This window comes from Heteronotia binoei, chromosome 21 (assembly GCF_032191835.1).
Source record: "Heteronotia binoei isolate CCM8104 ecotype False Entrance Well chromosome 21, APGP_CSIRO_Hbin_v1, whole genome shotgun sequence".
Lineage (NCBI taxonomy): Eukaryota > Metazoa > Chordata > Lepidosauria > Squamata > Gekkonidae > Heteronotia > Heteronotia binoei.
Window position 1 is genome coordinate 113,674,318 of NC_083243.1, and position 26,888 is coordinate 113,701,205.

General features: G+C 42.7%; 1 protein-coding gene across 1 annotated transcript in view; it reads left to right on the forward strand.

Moving 5' to 3' along the window:
• Window positions 1–26,888, forward strand: part of SLC1A2 (solute carrier family 1 member 2) — a 211,532-nt gene that overhangs the window by 139,674 nt on the left and 44,970 nt on the right. The window contains exon 3 of the mRNA XM_060262226.1: window positions 13,111–13,263. Coding sequence (XP_060118209.1) covers window positions 13,111–13,263 — 153 coding nt within the window. The remainder of the gene's footprint in view (window positions 1–13,110; window positions 13,264–26,888) is intronic.

The window sequence follows — 26,888 nt, forward strand, 5'->3', positions numbered from 1 at the left end:
AGTTGAGTGTGCTAATGATTAAGCTTACCCCATATAAGGGACCCAACAACAAACCAGAGAAGAAGCTCCAGATCTTTTCTGGGCTGCAGAGGAAAGAGTTGGAAGGAGAGGAGGAACAGGTTGCAGTTGACCCTAATCTTTCTGCAACTGAGGCCTCAGCCAGTCCTGGGGTCTTGGCTGAAACTGTGGAAAAGAACAGAGAAGACAAAGCAGTCACAGGTCCCCTGAACCTTACATTTTTTTAAAGTTAGTCCCTATCCCCTATAAGCTATAAAGCGAAAGGCAAACTGCAACAAATGGGGATATAGAGACTTATGGTACTTTTCAAAAAATAGAAGCTGGAAATTTGAAGAATGCTACAGAAAGATTCAGGAGAGGCCAGGGAAACTCCAGGAGATGCACAAATGCACCATGATGCTGTAGGGAAGCAGCAAAAACTCTTGCTTCCCACCAACATTGAACCCAGGGCAAATAACCCATATGGAAATGGCTGGAGAGAGAAAGGAAAGAAGAGAGAGAACATCATAGGAACATAAGAGAAGCCATGTTAGATCAGGCCAATGGCCCATCCAGTCCAACATTCTGTGTCACACAGCGGCCAAAAATATATATATATATATATATATATATATATATATATATATATATATATATATATATATACACACACACACACATACACACTGTGGCTAATAGCCACTGATGGACCTCTGCTCCATATTTTTATCTAACCCCCTCTTGAAGGTGGCCATGCTTGTGGCCGCCACCACCTCCTGTGGCAGTGAATTCCACATGTTAATCACCCTTTGGGTGAAGAAGTACTTCCTTTTATCCGTTTTAACCTGTCTGCTCAGCAATTTCATCGAATGCCCACGAGTTCTCGTATTGTGTTCATCCCATTGAACACCTCACAAATGAGTTCTTGATGATGAAACGGGATATACACAGAAATATGAGCAGTTTAGGACTGAGCACAGTAGTGTTTTCCCAAGAATATTTTTCATATCCCAGACAATAACTACATGTGTGGGTGTGCATGAGAAATAATGACATATGGTCTGAAATATAGGGTGTCTTTTGTAAATGATACAGCTTGACAATGAGATTTCAGAAATGTACTAACTTGTTATGACAACAGTGGAGACTGGTACTTAGTTACTCGGCAAACTCTTTAACATCAGAACTAGATGAGAAGTTCTAAAGCTGTAGTATTCAGTTTCTGAACCACTGGAATCCTACAATACATCAGTCTTTTGCATGTATCCTCAAGAAATTTGTACTGGTTCTCTTTCTTCTGTATCTTTGAAGACACGTGCCTCAGACTTTCCTTACAGGCTGCTGCTGCTTAGCTCTTTCCTTTACTGTGTACTGGGCCACTGATACAGTGATCTAGTTTTCTCAGCTGCCTTCTGGGTATAAAAGCTTCCAAATATGGAGCAGTTTGACATTTTAGTGTGGTTCAGTGGCTTTATATCCAAGCTTACAAGCAGTACTTAACAGCCAAATGTTTGGCATTCAAAAAGCCTTCAGGCTTTCAAAAAGCCTGAATGGACATCTGGACCATTTGTACAGATTGCCCTAATGCAGTAATAATTCTATCCCAACAGAGATTTTTCAAAGTGTGGAGGTATTTTGGGCTTTTGGCTCTGGTGGAAGACATCTTAGATGTACAGGGGTGTCAAACTCATTTGTTATGAGGGCCAGATCTGACATGAATGAGACTTTGCTGGGCCAAACCATGTGTGTCATAAAAATGTAATGCCATGTAGCGGAGATGTCCTTTATAATAAAAGCCTAAACTTCCTCTGGTGAAGCCAAATCTAGGCCCCTCATTGGCTAAGCCTCCACTCCATGATCCACTGGCCCATCACATGTCCATCAACCCCTCTGACCTCCCATTGGCTCACTGTCCTGTCCCCTGCCCTATGCCCTCCCCTGCCCACCACCGGCCATGTCAGGCAAGAATACCAACAGATGGCCACTGATGTCTGAGGGAGACAGTTCACTGTTGGGGGCTTACTGATCACTGCCTCTCCTCAGGGCCCTGTCTACCTTCCTTCTTCTCCTTTTTCTTTCACTCCTCTCTCCCCCTCTTTTTTCAACCTACCCTTTAAGAACATAAGAGAACCTATGTTAGATCAGGCCAATGGCCCATCCAGTCCAACACTCTGTGTCACACAGTGGCCAATATATGTGTGTGTGTGTACACACATACACACACAAATATATACACACACACACACACACACACACATACACATACACATACTGTGGCTAATAGCCGGTAATGGACCTCTGCTCCATATTTTTATCCAATCACCTCTTAAAGCTGGCTATGCTTGTATCTGCCACCATCTCCTGTGGCAGTGAATTCCACATGTTAATCACCCTTTGGGTGAAGAAGTACTTCCTTTTATTTGTTTTAACCTGACTGCTTAGCAATTTCATTGAATGCCCACGAGTTCTTGTATTGTGAGAAAGGGAGAAAAGTACTTCTTTCTCTACTTTCTCCATCCCATGCATAATCTTGTAAACCTCTATCATGTCACCCCGCAGTTGACGTTTCTCCAAGTTAAAGAGCCCCAAGTGTTTTAACCTTTCTTCATAGGAAAAGTGTTCCAAACCTTTAATCATTCTAGTTGCCCTTTTCTGCACTTTTTCCAATGCTATAATATCCTTTTTGTGGTGCGGTGACCAGAATTGCACACAGTACTCCAAATGAGACTGCACCATTGATTTATACAGGGGCATTATGATACTGGCTGATATGTTTTCAGTTCCCTTCCTAATAATTCCCAGCATGGCGTTGGCCTTTTTTATTGCAATCGCACAATGTCTTGACATTTTCAGTGAGTTATCTACCACGACCCCAAGATCTCTCTCTTGGTCAGTCTCTGCCAGTTCACAACCCATCAACTTGTATTTGTAGCTGGGATTCTTGGCCCCAATGTGCATTACTTAGCACTTGGCCATATTGAACCTCATCTGCCACATTGTCGCCCGCTCACCCAGCCTCAACAGATCCCTTTGGAGTGCCTCACAATCCTCTCTGGTTCTCACCACCCTGAACAATTTAGTGTCATCTGCAAACTTGGCCACTTCACTGCTTACTCCCAACTCCAAATCATTAATGAACAAGTTAAAGAGCATGGGACCCAGTACCGAGCCCTGCGGCACCCCACTGCTTACCGTCCTCCATTGCGAAGACTGCCCATTTATACTCACTCTCTGCTTCCTATTACCCAGCCAGTTTTTGATCCACAAGAGGACCTGTCCTTTTACTCCATGACTCTCAAGCTTTCTAAGGAGCCTTTGATGAGGAACTTTATCAAAAGCTTTCTGGAAGTCAAGGTAAACAATATCTATTGGGTCCCCTTTGTCCATATGTTTGTTCACCCCCTCAAAGAACTGTAACAGGTTAGTGAGGCAAGATCTTCCCTTACCAAACCCATGCTGAGTATTCCTCAATAACCTCTGTTCTTTCTCTGAATCTCTGTCTTTCAGTCTTTTTACTTCATTTTGTCTATCTGTCTTCCTCCCAGTAATCTACACAAACAATAGCAGTTAACAGCTCTTCAACTGACAAGGAATGTTTTTTCACAGCAGGGAGGGGCCACTTCAGAGGGAGTGAAAGGAAGGCTTGCAGTGGTTTTCCTCACAGTGTCAGCTGCTTGATGCTACCAACCAGGGAACCACTGTTGCGAGCCTCCAGGTGCTTGGTCCCTCCGCCCCCCCCCCCCACTGTGAAGAAAGACTGTCCTTTTCCCATGTTGCCAACTCCAGGGGGAATTAATGCCTTCACTTGGGTGAGCGGGAAGTCAACAAGGCACTCCAGAAACCATTGCCTGATCATAGCTTGGTCAGGGTCTTTCGCCTCCCACTGGCTGACTCCCCTGCCCCCACCTACTCAGGCCCAAGAATGTTGAACAAACTGCCAAAAGCAGTCTTAAAAGAGAGACATCTCCCACTCTTCTCTGTGTCCTCTCTGTCAACTGGCCTCAGAAAAGACTGCTGCTGTACTGCAGCCTCGCCAAAGATGTTGTGGCCGTCACTGGCAACAAACCTCTTCCACCCTATCAAGGGCCCACACAGACGGCCTGCCAATATAGGCAGCCTCCAAAGGTTGCCAAAATAAGCCAGGGAGCTTATTTTTGTCTTTCCTGCCTCTTTCCTCACTCCCTGTCTCCCTCCTCCCCTCAGCCTGATTCCACGATGGTTGGCTGAGAAGGAGATAGGGTTGCCAACTCCAGGTTAGGAAATTCCTAGAGTTTTGAAGGGTAGAATCTGGAGAGGATTGACTGTGAGGAAGGGTGGGGCCTCAGGCAAGGCCACCCTTCAAACCAGCCATTTCCTCCTGAGGAACCATTATTGCCAATCTTCAGGTGAGGGCTGGAGATAACTCAGAGTGACAGAGATCAGCTCCCTTTGAGGTGTTGGAGGGGAGTGAATCCCTTCACTTGGGTGGATGGGAAGACAGCAAGATTGGGGAGCACTCACCCAGAGGCCTTTAGTGATACCTTTCCGGGTTGATGAGAGATTCTTGGAGATTTTGTGGTGGACTTTAAGGAGAGCATGCAAGTTAGAGCTTCAGGGTGTGGCCTGCCAGTCCTTCCAGTTCTTGCTGTGTAAGCTGTTTGAGTGATTTTGGACCAGTCACAGAATTCCAGCCTAATCTGCCTCACAGGGTTGTTGTTCAGATCAAAGGAGGGGAGAGGAGAATCATGTAAGCTGCCTTGGTCCCCCCGCCCATGGACGATCCCACCTAGGTTGTTGCTTAGCAGCACCATAAAGTGTTTTAATTGTATTTATTGTTTCAAGTTTTGAAGTTTTGAACTGTTTAATTGTATTTAATGTTTGAAGTTTGAACTGATTGCTAGCCATCCTGAGTCCGCTTGCGGAGAGGGCGGAATATAAATTAAAGGTAATAATAATAATAATAATAATAATAATAATAATAATAATAATAATAATAATAATAATAATAATAATAATAATAATAATAATAATAATAATGGCAAAAGTCCTTTTCCTTTATAAAAGCTGCAGGGAGGGGAAAGGTGATGGAAAGCTGAAGTCAGAGGCGCAGATAAAGGGAAAGAGATAGGGCTGCCAACTCCAAGTTAGGAAATTCCTGGGGATTTAAGGGATGGGACCTGGAGAGGGTGAGGTTTGAGGAGGGATGGGATCTCAGACTGCTGCAATGCCATTTCTTCCTGGAGGAACCACTCTCCCTCAGAGGCCTTTCCTCCTGGAGAACCACTGTTGCCAATCTCCAAGTGACAGCTGGAGAGCACTCAGAGTTACAGCTGCTCTCCAGATGACAGAGAGCCACTCTTCTTGAGGTGTGTGTGTGTGGGGGTGGGGGGGGGGTGAATGCCTTCACTTGGGTGGGTGGGAAGACAGGAAGGGTGGATGGGGCACTCGCGCAGAGCCTCCTTCTAGAGTCTATTGTATTTTTCTTCACAATGGGCCTTACTCCTAGTAAACTTTATAAAAGACACAGCCAAAGCACAATTTTTTAGAAAAATTTTATTCCAACAGTATTACATTTAAAAATCAAACAGAAAACCAATGGAAATATAAATAGATACAGTCCTTCAAAATCTGACTTTCATTGCGTGGGTTAGACAAAACACAATTAAAGATGTTTTAAATCTTAAAATATTAGCATTCTTGCAATATTTTGTTGAATTAACAGCCTCTGATAACTGACCCCTCTTGCTCTGAATTATTGCCTCAAAATCTGGAGACAATGTCTGTGACGTAGCATTCTTGAGTATGCTGTTCAGGTGTTCTTCAGGTGTATCTGTAAGCTGCAAACCTACTTTTGATTTATTGACATTCATTACAGGGGGGGAAAGCTGTTCATAGGCAAAATTTTAGAAGCAAAAGACTTAGCTTGGGGATAGACCCAGAAACTGGTAAAATTTACTAATGCCAACTTCAGAAAGCTTATCTTTTAGTACATCACACTGCAGATCAATTGTTTCCATTTGATTTTAGCTATAATAATGCTTTGTGCTTACCTTCAATTGCACATGGCATTTTATTATTTGGGGAAGGCTGCCCCTTTCACTGGCCTCCCAAATTGCAGTTGGCAATGCCCAAGCACCAAGGAGGGTTGCAGTGCTTGTAAGGATACCACAAGCAAGCCTGGACTTATATGGAGCCATTATAACACAAGTGCTGCTTCCCACTCCAGCCAACCTAATTAAAAGAACTATATAATGCAGTTTCACTACAACTTAAACAAGCACATTCATTTATTCAAAGAGTTATTTTTTTGTTTGCTTACAACTAGTATTATAATCAGGCAATGTCCCAGGAAAAGCACCCATAACATTCCAGCCAGAGAACCATATAAATGCAGCTTGACCCAGTGGTGGACTGGATCTAAAAATATCGGTTGCCAGGAGACATAGGGGGCCCACCCACAACTATAAGGCATATTATATAAGGCTATAAGGAGGCAACTTGAAGGGCAGAGTGGAGTGGAAGCAACTGATCAGAGCCAATTGTACTGAGTCTCTTCCAGAGTTTGTAAACAGGGCATACAAGGCAGCCTGCAGCCATGTGAAAGACAGAGCAGAGCAGAAGAGAAGCAACTGATTAGATCCCCTAGAAAAAGTCACACAGAGCCATGTGGAACTGCCGATTGCACTGTAGGCCCCAACAGGCAGCATGATTTTGTCAACAGTAAATCTTTAATGGGGAGAATTGCAGGGGGCATTCTACTCACAGGATGGATTAAATGCCTGGGTGGGCCTGATATGTTCTATGGGCCATATATTTGACACCCCTGTCTTAGAACCTTTCCTGGGAGGATTAAACAAGAATGTTTAAAGGTTATTTATTTCAGTTTGATATTATCTTGAAAAATCAACAAATTATTTTAATGACAGAGTCAGTGTGATTGAATTGTGTCTCTTTGCAAAAGACAGTGACAACACAAATCCATTTGTTTTGAATGGTGAACGTTCAGAACAGGCTCATTCTTTTCAAATACATGTCTTTTTGTTTTTTCCCCCCATATATGTATCTCAAGGCTCAATCCTTATCTCCCAAAAAATCTCCTTAAGGCTTCATAGACTTGAGTTCAGACTGAGTCAGATATAGTATCCATGTGGGATTCCTATTCAGAATGAGGCAGACATGCATGGGAAGTGGGATTTAATTTTTCCCCTTGCAAAGTTTTGGCAACTGAACCTGATATCATCCTCCTAGTGTTCTAGCCCTGGAAGAATGTGCCTATGTTTTTCTCTCCTAGGACCAGTACAGGGGGGATTATTTTGAATCAGTGAATCTGCATGTGGGGGGGGGGGGGACTCCTCCTTTCAGATTATTACCCCCTTCAATGTAAGGATGGTTGGAGCTCTCCTTTGTGATCACAAATAAACTTTTTTTCTTTTGTATTTACAAACTGCCTCTATGTAAATTTATGGTTGACCCTCAGTCTAAGAACTGGGAGGTGATTTCCCCAACAACCTCCAATAAGGGCTTTGCATGGCTGCTATTTCTGCTTTCAAAATATTGGAGTCATTCATGAATACCTCAGAATCACATTTAATTTAGCTTTCAAGGCCATTACATATGTTTATGCAAAGGTGGTTTGAGGCTTGGGTTGCCAGCTCTGAGTTGGGAAATTCCTGGAAATGTTAGGAGTGAAACCTAGGGAAGTCAGGTTTTGGGGAAGGGAGGGACCTCAATGAAGCATAATGCAATAGAGTCTACCTTCCAAATGCAGCCATTTTTCTACATAATCTCTGTAACCGAGGCCCAGTATATGCTTTAAATAGAGCTGTTGCTGGTCCTGGCACTTTATGTTACTTTATGTTACAGTTTATGTTACAGTTGTTACACTTTATGTTACTTTATGTTTACTTTATGTTTACTTTATGTTACAGTTGTTACAAAATATTCATTCCTTAAGTAGAACAATTAAAGGTATTAAGTGTGTGTGTATGTCTATCTAATTTGCACACACACCCCCCTTACATGGTAGGTTGGACTGAGAGGACAAGCTCTCCAAAGGAGTTGGTGGAGTGGATCTTTCCCTACCTTCTGCTTTCCCAAGCAGTCTTTTCCCCCCATGCCTTCAGAAAAGGGTGAAAAGTAGTGATTTTATATGACACACTTTCTTGCTGCAGCATCTTGTCCTATATGCATTTCATTTGTAAGTCTCTGCCTGCCTTTAAGGATTATTTTGGGACAAACAGCAGGTTGCTCGGTGAAGGAAAAGATCCATCAAGCTTTTGTGTGAAGATTCTCATGTACAAGACAGACAGAGCAGCGTGAATCAAATTTATTTTTAAAATGACTACCTCAGTAGTTAAAGAATTGTCCTCCTCTAAGTCTCTGGCTTCCCACCTTGACTTCTTCCTCCTTCCTTGGCCCCTTGCAATTATCTCTACTGCCTCCCTCCACTCTTCCTTTCATTCCCTCACCTGTATAACCCGTATATTTGGCAATATTTTCATATACATTCCCATTGAAAACTTGGCCAGCAATGGATGAATCACTGCATAAGTGACCAGAATTCTATTTTGTTGTGACATGTTTTCTTGTTGCTTTGTGAGATCCTCACCTGTAATGTATTTCTCCTTCCCCAGTGTTTCTGGAATCGCTCAGCTGGGTAGCCCAGCAGCAGTTCTGCATACCTATGAAAATTTCTTTCTCTGTATTGCAGATGTCAGAAAAGTACTGAAGCATAAATGCACTGCTACTCTTACTGTTGCTTTTATCTCTAGTTCCAATCATTTATCAGAAGTGGTAGGTCATAACTATTACCAGGGGGTGGTTTCTGGGGGAAAACAGCAGAACAGAGTTCTGGAATTTCTTCATGAAAACAACATTCTCAAAAAAATGTTTAAAAGTTCATGAGGTGCACTGTGTGTTTCTTCATTTTCCTCCTGAGAGTTCTGGCACCTTGTTTTCCAGAAGGAAAAAAATAAAGCCCTGACTATTGCTGTTCACTTTCTCTGAGGGTGAATACTGACATTATTCTGTGAAAGTTATTTGAAAATGGCTGTTCATTCAGGGAAGGGCAGAGCACAAATGTTTTAATAAATTAATAAAACATAATAAAATGCTTAAATAATATTTCCTACCCTAAAAAGAATGCAGAGAATGTGCATCCCAACCACTTTCCTCTACTTTACAATGTCTATCAGTGTTCATCCTGAGATTTCAAACACAGAACCATTTCTCCACAAAGCAGGAAAACAGTTTAGGAGAAGGCAAATGGATGCATCACATGCTACAATCTATTATAGATAATTCTTTCAACTGTATGTAAACAAATGATGAAATTAAAAATAAATGTATGTTGTGAGGAAAAACCCCCTTACAGAACATCATGATTACCAGCTTGGTTGCCAGAGCACCTGGAGAAGTGACTCACACACGTCTGGCCAGCGAGTGTGGGTAAACCTATTCAGGGGCAAAATGGACTTATGCAGTACTAGCAGCCATAATGCTACAAAGGCACTCTAAACCGATACAAGAGTGCCTACCAGGAGAACGGATGGTTTTCCGTCATTCCGTACGACGTCCATCTCAGCCATGGAGTGGAAGAGACTGCGCCACCAGGAGCTATTCAGGCAAATGGTTTTGAAGTTCTGACCATGGAATCCACCGTGGAGGGCTAACACCACATGCAGCCATCTACCTACCAGACTTGACTCCATTCCAGCGAAGCGGACGGCTCACGTACACACCAGATGTCATCTATGCCTGCAAGCAACCTACCCACCCCAGGAGTGGTTAATCGTCCAACCACCACTTTCTTTGTTTGATGGAACTCAAAACAAAGACTGGTGCCCAGAAGAAGACAGAAGAAGAGGAAGACCATCTTCAGCCAGAGCCGAGTTCCTTTGTACAAACTGGGTGTTACCTAGGCCATGATTTGACTCTCTATTGTCACCCTTTTAGATAAGTCCAATAGTCCTAAACATCTCCCCACCCAAGTAATCTTTCTATTCTTCTCCCCAACTGTCATTTTGGAGTCTCCCCCTGGTCCATTTCAATCTGAAAGTTCACTCAGGTATCCAGGATCCAAGCAAGTCCATTGGTCAAGAGCAAGCACCCAACTAGGTGCCACCAATGAACTTTCTATTGGTTGTCACAGTAGTCCAGCCCTTATGGTCACTGCGAAACCTCCCCTTTTTGTGAGGTCACACACCAGCTGACCACCTTCCTCCTCCCTTGTACCTCCCATCCCCTAAGGGCTCAAGAGAGTCATAATCTGTGGACTAGCTACCCACAGGTGTGCTTCTATCAGTATCCCAATTTCTGCTGCATAGATCCATCCTCGAGTCTAAGGCCAAGCTTCGGGTCCCTTTTCCCACTTCCTTGCTTGTCTCCATTGGAGCCTTCCTTGAAGACTACGATAGGTAAATATCGCCCTGTTTGTCTACCCATGTGTTCCCCTATCTCTCTATCTATGTCTCCTAGGACTGAATGTGTGTTTTGATGAGTATTTTATCTTGTATGGAAGCCTATATTTTTCTTAATAAATTTTAATTGGTTTACTTAATATTAGAGTGCCTAATATTTTAAGCATTACTTTTCTGGACGTGGAATCCTGTATACACAGGTGAAAAGATCCTGAGTGAGCCAGGTGCCCACCTTACAATTCCCCAACCTTGTTTTGAGGGCATTTTGGCTCACAATGTGATCAATATTTGCCATGATTTCTAAGGGCCATATAGACATCTTTTAAAAAATGATTCAGTCATCAGTCTCTACATTCCCACACATAACTGTTGAAGAGAACATAAGAATATAAGAACATAAGAGAAGCCATGTTGGATCAGGCCAATGGCCCATCAAGTCCAACACTCTGTGTCACACAGTGGCAAAAAATGTTATATACACACGTACACTGTGGCTAATAGCCACTGATGGACCTGTGCTCCATATTTTTATCTAAACCCCTCTTGAAGGTGGCTATACTTGTGGCCGCCACCACCTCCTGTGGCAGTGAATTCCACATGTTAATCACCCTTTGGGTGAAGAAGTACTTCCTTTTATCCGTTTTAACCTGTCTGCTCAGCAATTTCATCGAATGCCCACGAGTTCTTGTATTGTGAGAAAGGGAGAAAAGTACTTCTTTCTCTACTTTCTCCATTCCATGCATTATCTTGTAAACCTCTATCATGTCACCCCGCAGTCGACGTTTCTCCAAGCTAAAGAGTCCCAAGCGTTTCAACCTTTCTTCATAGGGAAAGTGCTCCAGCCCTTTAATCATTCTAGTTGCCCTTCTCTGCACCTTCTCTAAAGCTATAATATCCTTTTTGAGGTGCGGCGACCAGAACTGCACACAGGGTGAAGTGGCTTCTTCAGCCTTTTCTCTCAGTCTGCATTTACCTAACTCATCATGCACAAAGTTTCAGCTCTTACATGGAAGCAGAATTACCTCAGCATGACACCAGTTTCATAAAAAAGGAATAATTATATTGTAATTAAAAGTCACGTAAAGAGAGGAAAAATAGCTGAGGATGAAATTGTCTGTAAATAACAGCCAACCCAAAATAAACATGGGGAACAATTTATTTCCTCTTTTCCTGAATCTAAAATCTTTCCCTTTTTGTTCCTTATGGAGCATGAATAGAATTGCCAAGTCCAATTCAAGAAATATCTGGGAACTTTGGGGTGGAGTCAGGAGACATTGGGAGTGGAGCCAGGAGCAAGGTTGTGAACTCCATAATTGAACTCCAAAGGGAGTTCTGGCCATCACATTTAAAGGGACAGCACACCTCTTAAATGCCTTCCCCCATTGGAAATAATGAAGGATGGGGCACCTTCTTTTGGGCCTCACAGAAGTGGACCCCCTGGTCCAATCCTTTTGAAACTTGGAGGATATTTTGGGGAGAGGCACTGAATGCACTGCTGAAAATTTGGCACCTCTACTTTACAAAACAGCCCCCCCCACAAAGCCCCAGATACCAGCTGATCAATTCTCCATTAGTCCCTACGGAAATCAGTCTCCATAGGAAATATAATGGGGTGTCCAGCAGACATTCCGCCCCCCTGCTTTCTGATGACCCTGAAATGGGGGAATGGCCTTCAAACCGGGGGATCCCCTGGCCCCACATGGGGATTGACAACCCTAAGCATGAGGCCTTATGTCCTTGGGCAAGATGAGCAGCTTTATAGCCAGGTATACATTCTTCTGTGTTTTAATGCCAAATAATTATAATATATATATATTTAAAAATCTACTGTAAAATGTATTTGTGGATTTCACCTTCAGTGTCCTCTTTCAAATTATGTTATTTTGGTTTATATAAGAAAATTGTATAGGATACAAGGAAAGTCATTTGATTTGTAACAACCAAACTATGGGTGATAACAGACAAGCATTTTGGGGCGGATGGGAGGCGTTCCAAATCAGGACAGGTTCAAAAATAGCCGTCCTGAAGCCTCCACATGCTCCCCTGCAAGCCGTCCCCATCCTGTCCATGGGGTGACGTGCATGTTCAGATGGCTGTTGCGCACCATTCCTGTTACTCAGCTTGGATTTTTTCCCCCATACATTTTCAGTAGTCATGCATGTGTGACTTAGGGCAGCTTAGCAGTTGCACACCACCAAGGTGCCTTGCTTGTGCCCTTCCACTTCCAGACACCAAGGAGCTGACTGGTGTGCGGCTCAGATATTTGCTACCACTTCAGAAGTGGTAGTTTTGTGAGTCACACTATGGAGGCCAGAGCACAGGGTGAGAAAGGGATGAGGACAGGCAGCAGATGTTTGTGTGTGGAAGGAGTTTTTGGGTCAATTTCAGAGCTGTCTCTGAGTTGGCCCAAAGTGCTGGTCTGTAACCACACTATAAATGCCATTTTAAAGTTGCTCTGATTCCTTGAATTTTAAATAAGAGCAAGCCATGAAAAGTTGGTTTTAAAAAAAAATCTTACTTAACCACAGTATCCTATGTAGCCTACAGCTCATAATTATTGAGAACACTGCCTACCGCCAATTTATCATAATTACTTCTGATCCAAATCTGTATGTCCCTGGGATTTTTCTTTAAGATATTGAACAAATGCTTAAGGAGTGACTCAAAATTTCTTCTGTCTCCTCTTTTTTATTTAATCTGTTTTTTGTTCCTCCAGGTGTCATCTTGGGTGCTGTATGTGGTGCTCTACTTCGAATGGCAACACCTATTAACCCTGATATTGTCATGTTGATAGCCTTCCCAGGAGACATCCTTATGCGAATGCTAAAAATGTTGATTCTTCCATTAATTATTTCAAGTTTAATCACAGGTAAGATTGTCATAAAGAATTAGAAGACTAGTCATTTGTAAGAAAGAAGGATTGTAGAGTTGGTAAATCTTTAAAATGTAGTTGTCTGTTTTTTTAAATCTCACATGCCAGCATTACCCTTGTGGTGCACTTATTCATTACTGTGTCTATCTGCTGCACATATTAGGTTAAGACAGAATGACCCGGGGTCACCTAGTGAGCTTCATATCTATGTGGAAATTTGAACCTTGATATTATGACCCATTCACTTAAAGCACTGAATGATACTCTCACTATTCACTCCCATAGACTGACAATGATCATTAGTACTCTACATTCAGAATTTTAAAATCTCAGTCATTGCTTTTTCTAAGGCTCTTTTGTCTCTTAAAATGTGAGATTCCTTGTAGATAGATCCAAGTGGGCAGCCGTGCTGGTCTGAAGCAATAGAACAAAGCAATAGACAAGTGGCACCTTTAAGACCAACTAAGTTTTATTCAGAATGTATGCTAGGGTTGCCAAGTCCTCTTCATCCCCTGGCGGAGGACATTCGCATGTGCAACAAAATGACGTCACCGGAAGTGACGTCATCGAAATGGCAGCGCCCGTGAGACGCCGCTCTAGGCGTTTTTGGGAAAACGCTATGATTTTCCCAGATGCTCTAGCCATTTGGGAGGTTGAAACTCTATGGCACCTGTTGTTGAAACTCTATGGTACCTATTGTTGAAACTCTATGGTACCTATTGTACCATAGAGTTTTTACCTCCCAAATGGCTAGAGCATCCGGGAAATCCATAAAGTTTTCCTGGAAACGCCTAGAACGGTCCCGCATGGGCACCACCATTTTGATGACATTACTTCCAGGTGATGTCATCACACCAGTGACGCAGGGGGATCGGCAATGTGGGCCGGCAGGTTGAGAACCTCCCAGGTGGGAGATTCCCCGCCCAGACTGGGGGGCTTGGCAACCTTAATGTATGCTCTAAGCAGACTTCATCAGACAAAAATGGAATGGCAAGCCATCTTTAAATATAGAGAAAGTGGGCAGTGAGTTGGTATGTAGAGTCATGAAAATATTTTTAGCAGATTAAAAGAATCACAAATTGGAGTCTGTGTTTTATTAGTTAGTGTTGTTAACTGGACTGAAACAACAATGGAGGGTGATAAAAAGTAGATAGATGTCGTAGGTGTGAAGTGCCATAAATCTGGGTATCATTCTGGCTTTGTTATTTGTGGGTTTAAATAGAGGGCATTAGTTTCTCAAGAGGTTATAACATCATTATAGTTTGCCATTAGAAAAAAAGAATGCATTAAAATATAGTGGAAGAAGGGTTAGTATATGTAATAGGATAAACAGCCAATATCCCGTATTTGAGTATGTTCGCTTTGGCAGTAGAACCCTTGGCAGAGGCAATCCATCGATCTGTAGATATTAAAGGAATAAAGGTTGAAGTAGAGCATAAAATCACACTCTAAGCAGATTTATTATTTATTATATTATTTTATTTGGTTCACTTATATTTCGCCCTTTCCCAGACAGGCTCAGGGCGGATCACATACAGATAAAAACCAGTCACATATAATAAAATCAATAAAAACCAATAAATACAATTTAAAACAACAGCATTACATCAACATTAAATAGCAGAGGCAAGCGGCACATAGTGCAACTTTAGATTATATGGTGATGTATATGACTTTGCCTGAAATGTCTTTGGAAGCTGCCCAAGAGCTGCTATTGGAATATGGTGCTTTATCAGGGCTTAACGTAAATCAGGAAAAGTCTGAGAGTATACCTTAGCTCTACTACTTTACAGTATCTGAAACATAGATTCCCTTTCTGATGGGATACTAAATCCTGGAGATATCTGGGAATCCAGATTCTGTTGATCAGGGCTTTTTTTTGTAGCAGGAACTCCTTTGCATATTAGTCCGCACCCCCCTGATGTAGCCAATCCTCCTGGAGCTTACAGTAGGCCTTGTACTAAAAGCCCTGTAAGCTCTTGGAGGATTGGCTACATCAGGGGTATGTGGCCTAATATGCAAAGGAGTTACTGCTACAAAAAAAGCCCTGCTGTTGATGTTAAAAGATCTGCTACAGGTTAATTTTGAAAAAGTACACTTGGACATAGTGTCAAAACTTGAGGTTTGGAATAAACAACTTTTTAGCCGGGCAGACAGAATTTCAATTATTAAAAGTTTTGTTGTTCCCAAATTTAATTTTTTTTAGTTCTGTTACCATTGTTCCAGGCCCAAACTGCAACAATGGAAAAAAACAATTAATAGATTTCTGTAGTCACACAAAAAAAGCCAAGACTAGGTTTGATAATTATGAATAGACTAGTCAAGGAAGGAGGTTTAAATATTCCTAATATTGAAAATTATCATAGAGCAATGAACCTTTCCTCTGTGGTGAAAATGTTATCTAGGTAACCTGAGGAGAAATGGGTGCAGATTGAAGCAAATTATACAAAACCACTTACATTAGCTCAAATGATTTGGACCAATTCTAAATTACATCCATCAGGCATTTTACAATGTAGATGTCTGAAAAAAACCACTTAGGATTCAGGATTCAGTAAGATCAAAATTAAAGATCAAAACTGGGAATTTCACCAGGTTCAACCTTTGTTGCACAGGATGGTTTCTTCTTGGGCGGGAATCTAAAACTTTTTATTCCTGCCCAAGAAGAAACCATCCTGAATGACTCCTATTTCAGATTGTCTTAATCCAGGAGATTACCGTATTTTTCGCACCATAAGACGCACCCCCCCCAAAAAAAAAGTGGGGGGGAAAGTGTGTGCGTCTTATGGAGCGAAGGTACCGGTACCTACCTTCCGGGGGGGGTGATCCGCTGCCTCCAATCCCGGCACTTCCTCCGTGCCTGCCTGCCTGGCTTCAGCTCTGACGCTTACAGCAAGCGCCAGGATCACTCCCTCTGCCCTCCGATCCCGGCACTTGCTGTAAGTATCAGAGCTGAAGCCGGGCAGAAAGGCACGGAGGAAGCACGCTGCCCCCTCCACAGCCGGCGCTTGCAAAGCGCTGGGTTTGTGGAGGAGGCGGGTGCTTCCTCCATGCCTGCCAGGAGGAAGGTGTGTCCTATCGTCCGGAGCGCCTTATGGTGCGAAAAATACAGGTATATTACTAAGGAGATGGCATGGTATTTGCAGATAAGGGATCTCCTTCATAAATTAAATGAATCAGGTGGTCTTTTTAGGCCACTTACTAATTTGAAAAAGTTACTATATATACAGAGCGAAAGAAACCTAAAGGCATTTGCTGCTTGTTGTATAAATCATTATGTGTTTTAGACCACTGTATTGCCTGGATGTACCAACAGAGGTAGAAGAAAGAATTTGGGAAAGTTTTATCACCTGATGAATGGACCAGAATTTGGAATTCACCCTCCAATAGATCTAAAATATATAATATTCAATTTCAGTTCTTTAAATTCTTTACATTGTGGTATTATACCCCAGTACAACTATTGCACCATTGCACTCATTTCACATGCCAGCAAGATCGTACAAGCTACGCTTCAGCAGTATGTAAATCGGGAACTACCAGAAGTTCAAGCTGGGTTTCGGAGAGGTAGAGGAACTAGAGATCAAATTGCTAACATTCGCTAGATTATGGAGAAAGCATGGGAGTATCAGAAAAGCGTCTATTTCTGTTTCATTGACTATGCTAAAACCTTTGATTGTGTGGATCACAACAAACTGTGGCAAGCCCTTAAAGAAATGGGAGTACCAGACCACCTCACATGCCTCCTGAGAAACCTGTATGAGGATCAAGAAGCAACTGTCAGAATGGGATATGGAACAACTGATTGGTTTAGAATAGGAAAAAGAGTTCAACAAGGATGTATATTGTCACCCTGCTTATTTAATTTATATGCAGAGTACATCATGCGGAATGCTGGCCTGGATGAAGCAGAAGCCGGAATTAAGATTGCCGGGAAAAACATCAACAATCTCAGATATGCAGATGACACCACTCTAATGGCAGAAAGTGAGGAGGACCTAAAGAACCTCTTGTTGAGGGTGAAAGAGGAGAGCACAAAAGTAGGCTTGAAACTCAACATAAAAGATCATGGCATCCGGCCCCATCACACCGTGGCAAATAGAAGGGGAAGACATGGAAGTAGTGACAGGCTTCACATTTCTGGGATCCAAGATCATAAGAACATAAGAGAAGCCATGTTAGATCAGGCCAATGGCCCATCCAGTCCAACATTCTGTGTCACACAGCGGCCAAATATATATATATATATATATATATATATATACATACACACACACACACACACACACACACTGTGGCTAATAGCCACTGATGGACCTCTGCTCCATATTTTTATCTAACCCCTTCTTGAAGGTGGCTATGCTTGTGGACGCCACCACCTCCTGTGGCAGTGAATTCCACATGTTAATCACCCTTTGGGTGAAAAAGTACTTCCTTTTATCCGTTTTAACCTGTCTGCTCAGCAATTTCATCGAATGCCCACGAGTTCTTGTATTGTGAGAAAGGGAGAAAAGTACTTCTTTCTCTACTTTCTCCATCCCATGCATTATCTTGTAAACTTCTATCATGTCACCCCTCAGTCGACGTTTCTCCAAGCTAAAGAGCCCTAAGCGTTTCAACCTTTCTTCATAGGGAAGGTGTTCCAGCCCTTTAATCATTTTAGTTGCCCTTTTCTGAACTTTCTCCAATGCTATAATATCCTTTTTGAGGTGCGGCGACCAGAACTGCACACAGTACTCCAAATGAGACCGCACAATCGATTTATACAGAGGCATTATGATACTGGCTGATTTGTTTTCAATTCCCTTCCTAATAATTCCCAGCATGGCGTTGGCCTTTTTTATTGCAAACGCACACTGTCTTGACATTTTCAGTGAATTATCTACCATGACCCCAAGTTCTCTCTCTTGGTCTGTCTCTGCCAGTTCACACCCCATCAACTTGTATTTGTAGCTGGGATTCTTGGCCCCAATGTGCATTACTTTGCACTTGGCCACATTGAACCGCATCTGCCATGTTGACGCCCACTCACCCAGCCTCAACAGATCCCTTTGGAGTTCCTCACAATCCTCTCTGGTTCTCACCACCCTGAACAATTTAGTGTCATCCGCAAATTTGGCCACTTCACTGCTCACTCCCAACTCTAAATCATTTATGAACAAGTTAAAGAGGATGGGACCCAGTACCGAGCCCTGCGGCACCCCACTGCTTACCGTCCTCCACTGCGAAGACTGCCCATTTATACTCACTCTCTGCTTCCTATTACTCAGCCAGTTTTTGATCCACAAGAGGACCTGTCCTTTTACTCCATGACTCTCAAGCTTTCTAAGGAGCCTTTGATGAGGAACTTTATCCAAAGCTTTCTGGAAGTCAAGGTAAACAACATCTATCGGGTCTCCTTTGTCCACATGTTTGTTCACCCCCTCAAAGAAATGTAACAGGTTAGTGAGGCAAGATCTTCCCTTGCAGAACCCATGCTGAGTCTTCCTCAATAACCCGTGTTCATCAATGTGTCTACTCATTCTGTCCTTGATAATGGTTTCTACCAACTTTCCCGGTATTGAAGTCAGACTGACTGGCCTGTAATTTCCCGGATCTCCTCTGGAACCCTTTTTAAAGATGGGGGTGACATTTGCTACCTTCCAGTCCTCAGGAACGGAGGCAGATTTCAATGAAAGATTACAGATTTTTGTTAGAAGATCCACAAGTTCAACTTTGAGTTCTTTCAGAACTCTCGGATGTATGCCATCCGGACCCGGTGACTTATTAGTTTTTAATTTGTCTATCAGTTGTAGGACCTCCTCTTTTGTCACCTCAATCTGACTCAGGTCTTTCAACACCCCTTCCAATATTAGTGGTTCTGGGGCGGGCAAACACTTCTCATCTTCCACGGTGAAGACGGAGGCAAAAAATGCATTCAGCTTCTCAGCCATTTCCCCATCCTCCTTCAGTAATCCTTTTACCCCATGGTCATCCAAGGGCCCCACTGCTTCCCTGGCTGGTTTCCTACTTCTAATATATTTGAAGAAATTTTTATTGTTGGTCTTTATGTTTTTTGCAATATGCTCCTCATAGTCCCTTTTTGCCTGCCTGATCACAGTCTTGCATTTGATTTGCCACTGTCTGTGTTCCCTTTTATTAATCTCACTTGGACTGGTTTTCCACCGCTTAAAGGAGTCCTTCTTACCTTTTACAGCTTCCATTACTTTGTTTGTTAACCATGCTGGCCTCTTCTTATACCTGTTTGTGCCTTTCCTAACTTGTGGTATGTATTTTATCTGAGCTTCTAGGATTATAGTTTTAAATAGTCTCCAAGCTTCCCCAAGGGTTTTGACCGTATTTACCTTTCCTTTCAGTTTCCTCCTCACATGCCTCCTCATCTCAGAGAATTTACCCCTTTTAAAGTTAAATGTGGTTGTGGCAGTCTTTTTGGGCAACTCCCTATTTATACAAATGGTGAAATCAATAACATTATGGTCACTGTTCCCAAGCGGCGCAATCACTTTTACGTCTCTCACCAAGTCTTGGGCATTACTTAGGACCAGATCCAGGATCGCCCCACCCCTGGTAGGTTCTGAGACCATCTGCTCCATAGCACAGTCATTGAGAGCATCAAGAAACTCAATCTCTTTCTCTCGACCAGAACACATATTGACCCAATCAATCTGCGGGTAGTTAAAATCACCTATTACGACACAGTTTTTACGTTTAGCCGCTATCTTTAATCCCTCCATCATATTATAATCGTCCTCTCTCTTTTGATTTGGTGGGCGATAACAAACTCCCATAGTTAAATTTCCTTTTGGGCCCTCTATTTCAACCCAAAGCATTTCTAAAAGGGAATCTAATTCTCTGACCTCAGTCTTACTGGACCGTATATCCTCTCTGACATACAGAGCCACCCCACCTCCAACCCTTCCCTCCCTATCCTTCCGATATAACTTATATCCAGGAATCACCGTGTCCCACTGATTCTCCTCATTCCACCAAGTTTCTGAAATTCCCACAATGTCTATGTTTTCTCCCAACACTAAACATTCCAATTCACCAATTTTACTTCGGACACTTCTAGCATTTGCATACAAACATTTATAATTTCCCAAGCAAGCTAGGCCCGCCACCTCTCTCCTGCCGCCTCGAGACTCTAGCAGACAGTCCATACTGTTTGTCACCATCACAGTGGACAACTCTGATCCGTTACTCGGTAGAAAAATAGAAGCCAACCCTTCATCTCTTTGAGACGAGTCCTCCCGAACCAGAGACATTCCATCTCCTGTCGGCTTTCCCCCAAGATTTAGTTTAAAAACTGCTCTGCCACCTTTTTGATTTTAAGCGCCAGCAGCCTGGTTCCATCCGGAGACAAGTGGAGACCGTCTCTTTTGTACAGCTCCGGCTTGTTCCAGAAAGCATCCCAGTGCCTAACAAACTTAAACCCTTCCTCCTTACACCATCGTCTCATCCACACACCCAAGACTTCTGTCCTGTGGGCAGATAGTCATACATGTGACACTCAGTGCAAAACACTGGAAAGCCCCCACCCCCCTGCTGGCATTCTACCTTCATGATATATATATTAAATATACAGTCACTGCAGATGGTGACTGTAGCCATGAAATTAAAAGACGTTTGCTCCTTGGGAAGACAGCTGTGGCGAACCTGGGCAATATAATAAAAAGTAGAGACATCACCCTGCCAACAAAAGTCCGTATAGTCAAAGTGATGGTATTCCCAGTAGTAATGTATGGCTGTGAGAGCTGGACCATAAGGAAGGCCAAGCACAGAAGAATAGATGCTTTCAAGCTGTGGTGCTGGAGAAGAATCTTACGAGTCCCTTGGACTGCAAGAAGATCAAATCAGTCAGTCCTAAGGGAAATGAACCCTGACTGTTCCTTGGAAGGTCAGATGCTGAAACTGAAGCTCAAATACTTTGGCCACCAAATGAGAAGGGAGCACTCCCTGGAGAAGACCTTGATGCTGGGAAAGACAGAAGACAAAAGAAGAAGGGAATGGCAAAAGATGAGATGGCTGGACAGCGTTACTGATGTAACAAACACAAATTTGAGCAGACTTTGGAGGATGGTGGAAGACAGGAGGGCCTGGCGTGACTTTGTCCATGCGGTTGCAAAGAGTTGGACTCGACTGTGCGACTGAACAACAAAAAACAATTGGATAAAATGGCAAAAACTTATAACCTTCTCTGCTGGAAAAATTGCAGCCAAATAGGTTCTTATGTATGTATCTGGTGGTTTTGCCCTGTAATCCAAGCATTGTGGAAGGAGGTTACAAGCAAATCAAAAGGGCATTGAATTCCATGGTACTGTTTACCCCAGAGTTATTATTCAACCTTTGACCCTCTTCTGCTGTTCCTAAACAGCAGAAGAATTCTGTTTTCTTATTAGTACCTACAGCTACATTAACTGTTGCTGCTAGGTGGAAATCATCTCTTCCCCTTTCTATTACTTTATGGCAGGAGAAACTTTGGCACTACTATATTATGGGCAGAATATATTCTTTTAATAAATTAAACTTCTCAAGAGTATGAAAATATCTGGGCTTCTATGCTACACTATTGAAGTGATTTTTAAAAAATCATATCTACCAACTGGGAATGTGTCCTGATAATATAAGGGAAAATTCTGGGTTTTATGATGCAATTTGGTTAGGAGCCCCATGGTGTGGAGTGGTAAAGCTGCAGTACTGCAGTCTAAGCGCTCTGCTCATGATCTGAGTTTGATCCTGGTGGAAGCTAGGTTCAGGTAGCCAGCTCAAGGTTGACTCATCCTTCTGAGGTCGGTAAAGCGAATACCCAGCTTGCTGGGGGAAAGAGTAGATGACTGGGGAAGACAATGACAAACCATCCTGTAAAAAGTCTGCTGTGAAAACGTCGTGATGCGATGTCATCCCAGAGTCAGAAACGACTGGTGCTTGGGCAGGGGACTACCTTTACCTCTATGATGCAATTTAGGAAATCTTTTATTTACAGTGTTTGATTTTGTATTTACGATATTGTATGAGCTTTTAAATAAAATATAAAAAACATTGTGAGATTCTTAGTGGTGTAATAGATCTGATAACAGACAAAATCATAGAATCATAGAGTTGGAAGGGGCCACACAGACCATCTAGTCCAATGCCCTGCTCCATGCAGGATCAACCTAAAGCATCTCTGACAAATAATCATCCAGCCGCATTCCACCTCTGAACTACTCTGACTGTAAAAAAAATAGAAAATAAAAATCCTAATATCTGGCTGGTACCTTTTTGCTTGTAATTTGAGCCCATTGCTTCGGGTTCTATCCTTGACTGCCAAGTGGAACAGCTCCTTGCCTTCCTCTAAATGAAAGCCTTTCAGATATTAAAGAGAGCAATCATGTCCCCCCTCAATCTCCTCTTCTCCAGACCAAACATTCCCAAGGCCCTCAGCCTTTCCTCATAGGGTTCTTCCTCCAGGCCCTTGATCATCCTCGTTGTTGTCTTCTGCACCTGCTCAATTTTGTCCACATCTTTTTTGAAGTGAGGCCTCCAGAACTGCACACAGTATTCCAGGTGTGGCCTGACCAAGACAGTATGCAGCAGAGCTATGACCTCCTGTGATTTTGATGTCATAGCCCTTTTGATTCAGCCCAGGACTGAATTTGCCTTTTTTGCCATGGCATTACACTGACTGCTCATATTTAGTTTACAGTCTACTAGTACTCCAAGATCTCTTTGGCACACACTACTTCCCAAAAGTGCATCCTCCATCCAGTATTTGCGCTTCACATTTTTGTGGCCCAGATGTAAGACTTTGCACTTATCTTTGTTGAATTGCATCCTGTTTGCAACTGCCCACTTCTCCAGATTATTCAGATCTTGCTGAATTTTAACTCTGACCAATTTCGCATTAGACCTTTAATCCTGGTTTAACCCTGTTCCCAAGCTGACATTCTACACTAAAATCATGGAATCATAGAGTTGGTTTCTCTGATGCTATTATTCTAGCAGAGAGCCAGTTTGGTGTAGTGGTTAAGTGTGCGGACTCTTATCTGGGAGAACCGGGTTTGATTCCCCACTCCTCCACTTGCACCTGCTGGAATGGCCTTGGGTCAGCCATAGCTCTGACAGAGGTTGTCCTTGAAAGGGCAGCTGCTGTGAGAGCCCTCTCAGCCCCACCCCCTCACAGGGTGTCTGTTGTGGGGGGGAGAAGATATACGAGATTGTAAGCTGCTCTGAGTCTCTGATTCAGAGAGAAGGGCGGGGTATAAATCTGCAATTCTTCTTCTAGTGTAGAATGTCAGTTTGTGGACAGGGCTAAACCAGGATTAAAGGTCTAGTGTGAAATTGGTCTCTATCCTCCTGGGTGTTTGCTGCAACTCCCAATTTGGTATCATCAGCAAATTTTATGAGCAGTCCTTCCACCCCTTCATCCAGATCATTGATAAAAATGTTGAAAAGAACCAGACCCAAAACCAAGCCCTGCGGCACCCTACTGGACACCTCTCTCCAATCTGACGAAATTCCATTGACAACCACTCTTTGGGTACGGTCCTCTAATCATTTTCCTATCCACCAAACTGTCCTATAGTCTAGTCCACAGTCTTCCAGTTTGCCCATCAGAATGTCATGGAGAACCTTATGAAAAACTTTACTGAAATCCAAGTCAATCACATCAACAGTGTTCCCACAATCCACTAAGCTTGTTACTTGATTAAAGAAGGAAACCAGGTTGGTCTGGCAAGACCTGTTGGAGACAAATCCATGCTGACTTCCTCAAATCACCAGGTTATCCTTCAGATGCTCACAGATTGGCCCCTTTAAAATCTACTCAAATATCTTTCCAGCAACAGAAGTCAGACTGACCTGTAGTTTCCCGGTTCATCCTTCTTCCCTTTTTTAATGATTGGGATAACATTTGGTGTAGTGATAAAGTGCGTGGACTCTTATCTGAGAGAACTGGATCTGATTCCCCACTCCTCCACTTGCACCTCCCGGAATGGCCTTGGGTTAGCCATAGCTCTGGCAGAGGTTGTCCTTGAAAGGGCAGCTGCTGTGAGAGCCCTCTCAGTCCCACCCACCTCACAGAGTGTCTGTTGTGCGGGGAGAAGATATAGGACATTGTAAACCACTCTGAGTCTCTAATACAGAGAGAAGAGCAGGGTATAAATCTGCAATTCTTCTTCTTCTCTCTTCCAATCTTGTGGGACATCTCCAGTTCTCCAGGAGGTTTTGAAGATGATGGACAAAGGCTCTGCTAGTTCTTTAGAAAGTTCTTTGAGCCCTCTCAGGTGCACACAGTCCAGCCCAGGGAATTTGTACTCATCCAGTGTAGCCAGGTGTCTCTACACAATTTCTCTGCCTATGTCAACCAGCCTCTCAGGTATTCTGTTAAGTCTTCCACCAACTCTAGACAGGCTCAAATTCTTCTTCAGGGAGAAAACGGAGGCAAAAAAGTCATTAAGCCTGTCTGCTTTTTCCCTGTGCTCCGTCAGTTTCTCTTTTTTACTCCCAAGAGTGGTCCAAGAGTGGTCCTTTACTTTGTGTTTGCTTCTCACCTATCTGAAGAAATTATTCTTGTTGTAGTGAGATCTCCTAGTCAGACCCAGCTCATACTGAGTCAGTCATGCATGTTAAAATTCTTTACCATAATAACAGTTTCTAAATTAACAAAATCCTTTGTTTTGTTGCAAGAGACAGACATTGCTATCTTTTTACAATTTAGCTGGGGTGGCACTGGTGGAGCAGAATTGAGGTGCCTTTTAACAATTTCCACAACAATTGTATGTGTCAAGGCATGAACCTCACCTATTGTCATGGGTAGAGCAATTCAGAAAACTCCTGTTCGTGCTTCCTTTCTTTAAGAAAATTTGCTGAATTAGTAAAATATTTCTTGTTGGAATACACACTTTATTTTTGCATAGATTTGCATTGGGTTGAGTTGATCTTGTGAATGGTTAATAGGAAACCACAAATATGACAAGTATTGTTTGCAGAGATTGCATACTGTACTCTGCAGCATGTAACTTTCTCACAACATTTTCCACTTCTGAAAAAAGATGTCTGCTTTAGTATGATGTAGCACCTGTCATCCTTGTGAACGTTTTATGAAGCTAGACTGCAGCCTAGTATCTCTGATTCCATATTTTAAAAATGTACTAAAACATGTTTATTATTTGTTTATTTATTTATTAGGTTTGATTTTTAGACTACCCTTTCCTGGAAAACAGGGCAGTCTACATTAATGCAAATAGACATACATAAATTAACAATAAAAACAGTAAAATCCAATAAAAACATAAGACCTAATGAGATTATGTTAAGGCCGCTGATGAAGCTGCTGCCTTGTGGGGGAGACAGTAAGACAGGAGTGCCAGACTGATAGAAACTGTCAGGGCTTTTTTTCTGCCAGAGCCTACAAGAGCAGAGCTCGCCTGGGCTGGTCAGGGCTGCGGCTAGCTTGACCCACCATGTGGCAGCCATGTGCTCCCAGGCCAGGTCTACTATGCAAATGAGCTCCTGCTGGACTTTTTCTACAAAAGAAGCACTATAAACCATCAATGCCCTCAACCAAATGCCTGTTGCAACATATCTGCCTTGCAGGCCCTGCAGAATTGGATTAGCTCCTGCAGTGCCTGGATTCTGTTTGGCAAAGAGTTCCATCAGATTGGCAGGGAGTTCCATCAGATTGGGGCTAGGGTAGAAAATGCACCGGTCTTCATCGAGGGCAGCCGGATGTCTCTTGCAACAGGGACCATCAGGAGGTGCTTAGCAGCAGACTTCCAGGGGAGGAAAATGTTGAGCTGAGCTGCTTCTCAGGCTGGAACTTCTGTTCGGGATAGTGGAAGGAAATTAATGCCTACTGCCTACTTTTCTCAGTCAGAGATTAGTCCAAGATATGCACAGGAAACTTTGAAGAGATTTACCTTGGCTTAAAAGAAGTCCCAGGGAGGGGCTTCTTTGAGGCTTTGAGGGGTCTCCGGGAGGAGTTGCATTTTCATCATCTGCAGAAGTTCTCAGAGTCATTTATTTGACATAAGCTCGACAGGATCCTAACCTTGGACATTGCTAAACATCGAAAGCCTTGCAAGACCAGTGGAAACTTGGATAATTGGAAGAAAAGGTACAGATGACTATCTTTCATTCTGGAATTATTTACAATTTAAAGAAACAAATTTAAAAGGTGGAAAAGGAAAATTTAGAGAGTTGGGAAGAAGAGGGGAGGAAGAGGTGAAATTTGGACTTTATAAATATAAAGGACAGTGTTAAAAACTGTTAAAAAGTGGAAAGGAATTTATTGTTTAGTCTACTTGCGGTTCTGGCAGAAAAAGCAACATCGTCATATTGGCTCAGACCTGCATTACATTTGAGCAAGACAGGAAATACGTCAAGTATCGTGAGATCTCCTTACCAGCGTGAATGAGATTTTGTGGCAACAAAAGCAGGAAGTAGTGGAAAGAAAACCTACTCTAGGAATATATACCATTGAGAAACATCGGCAGCCATTGCTGGGAGGCCAAAATAAAAAACAATATTTTTAAAGAATTCGGGACATTAAAAACTGTTGGAATTAACTGAGAAGAGTATAAGAAGATAAATACTATTGGTCATATTATTTGTGTGGTCCTCGGAAGTTTTTAAAAGGGGAA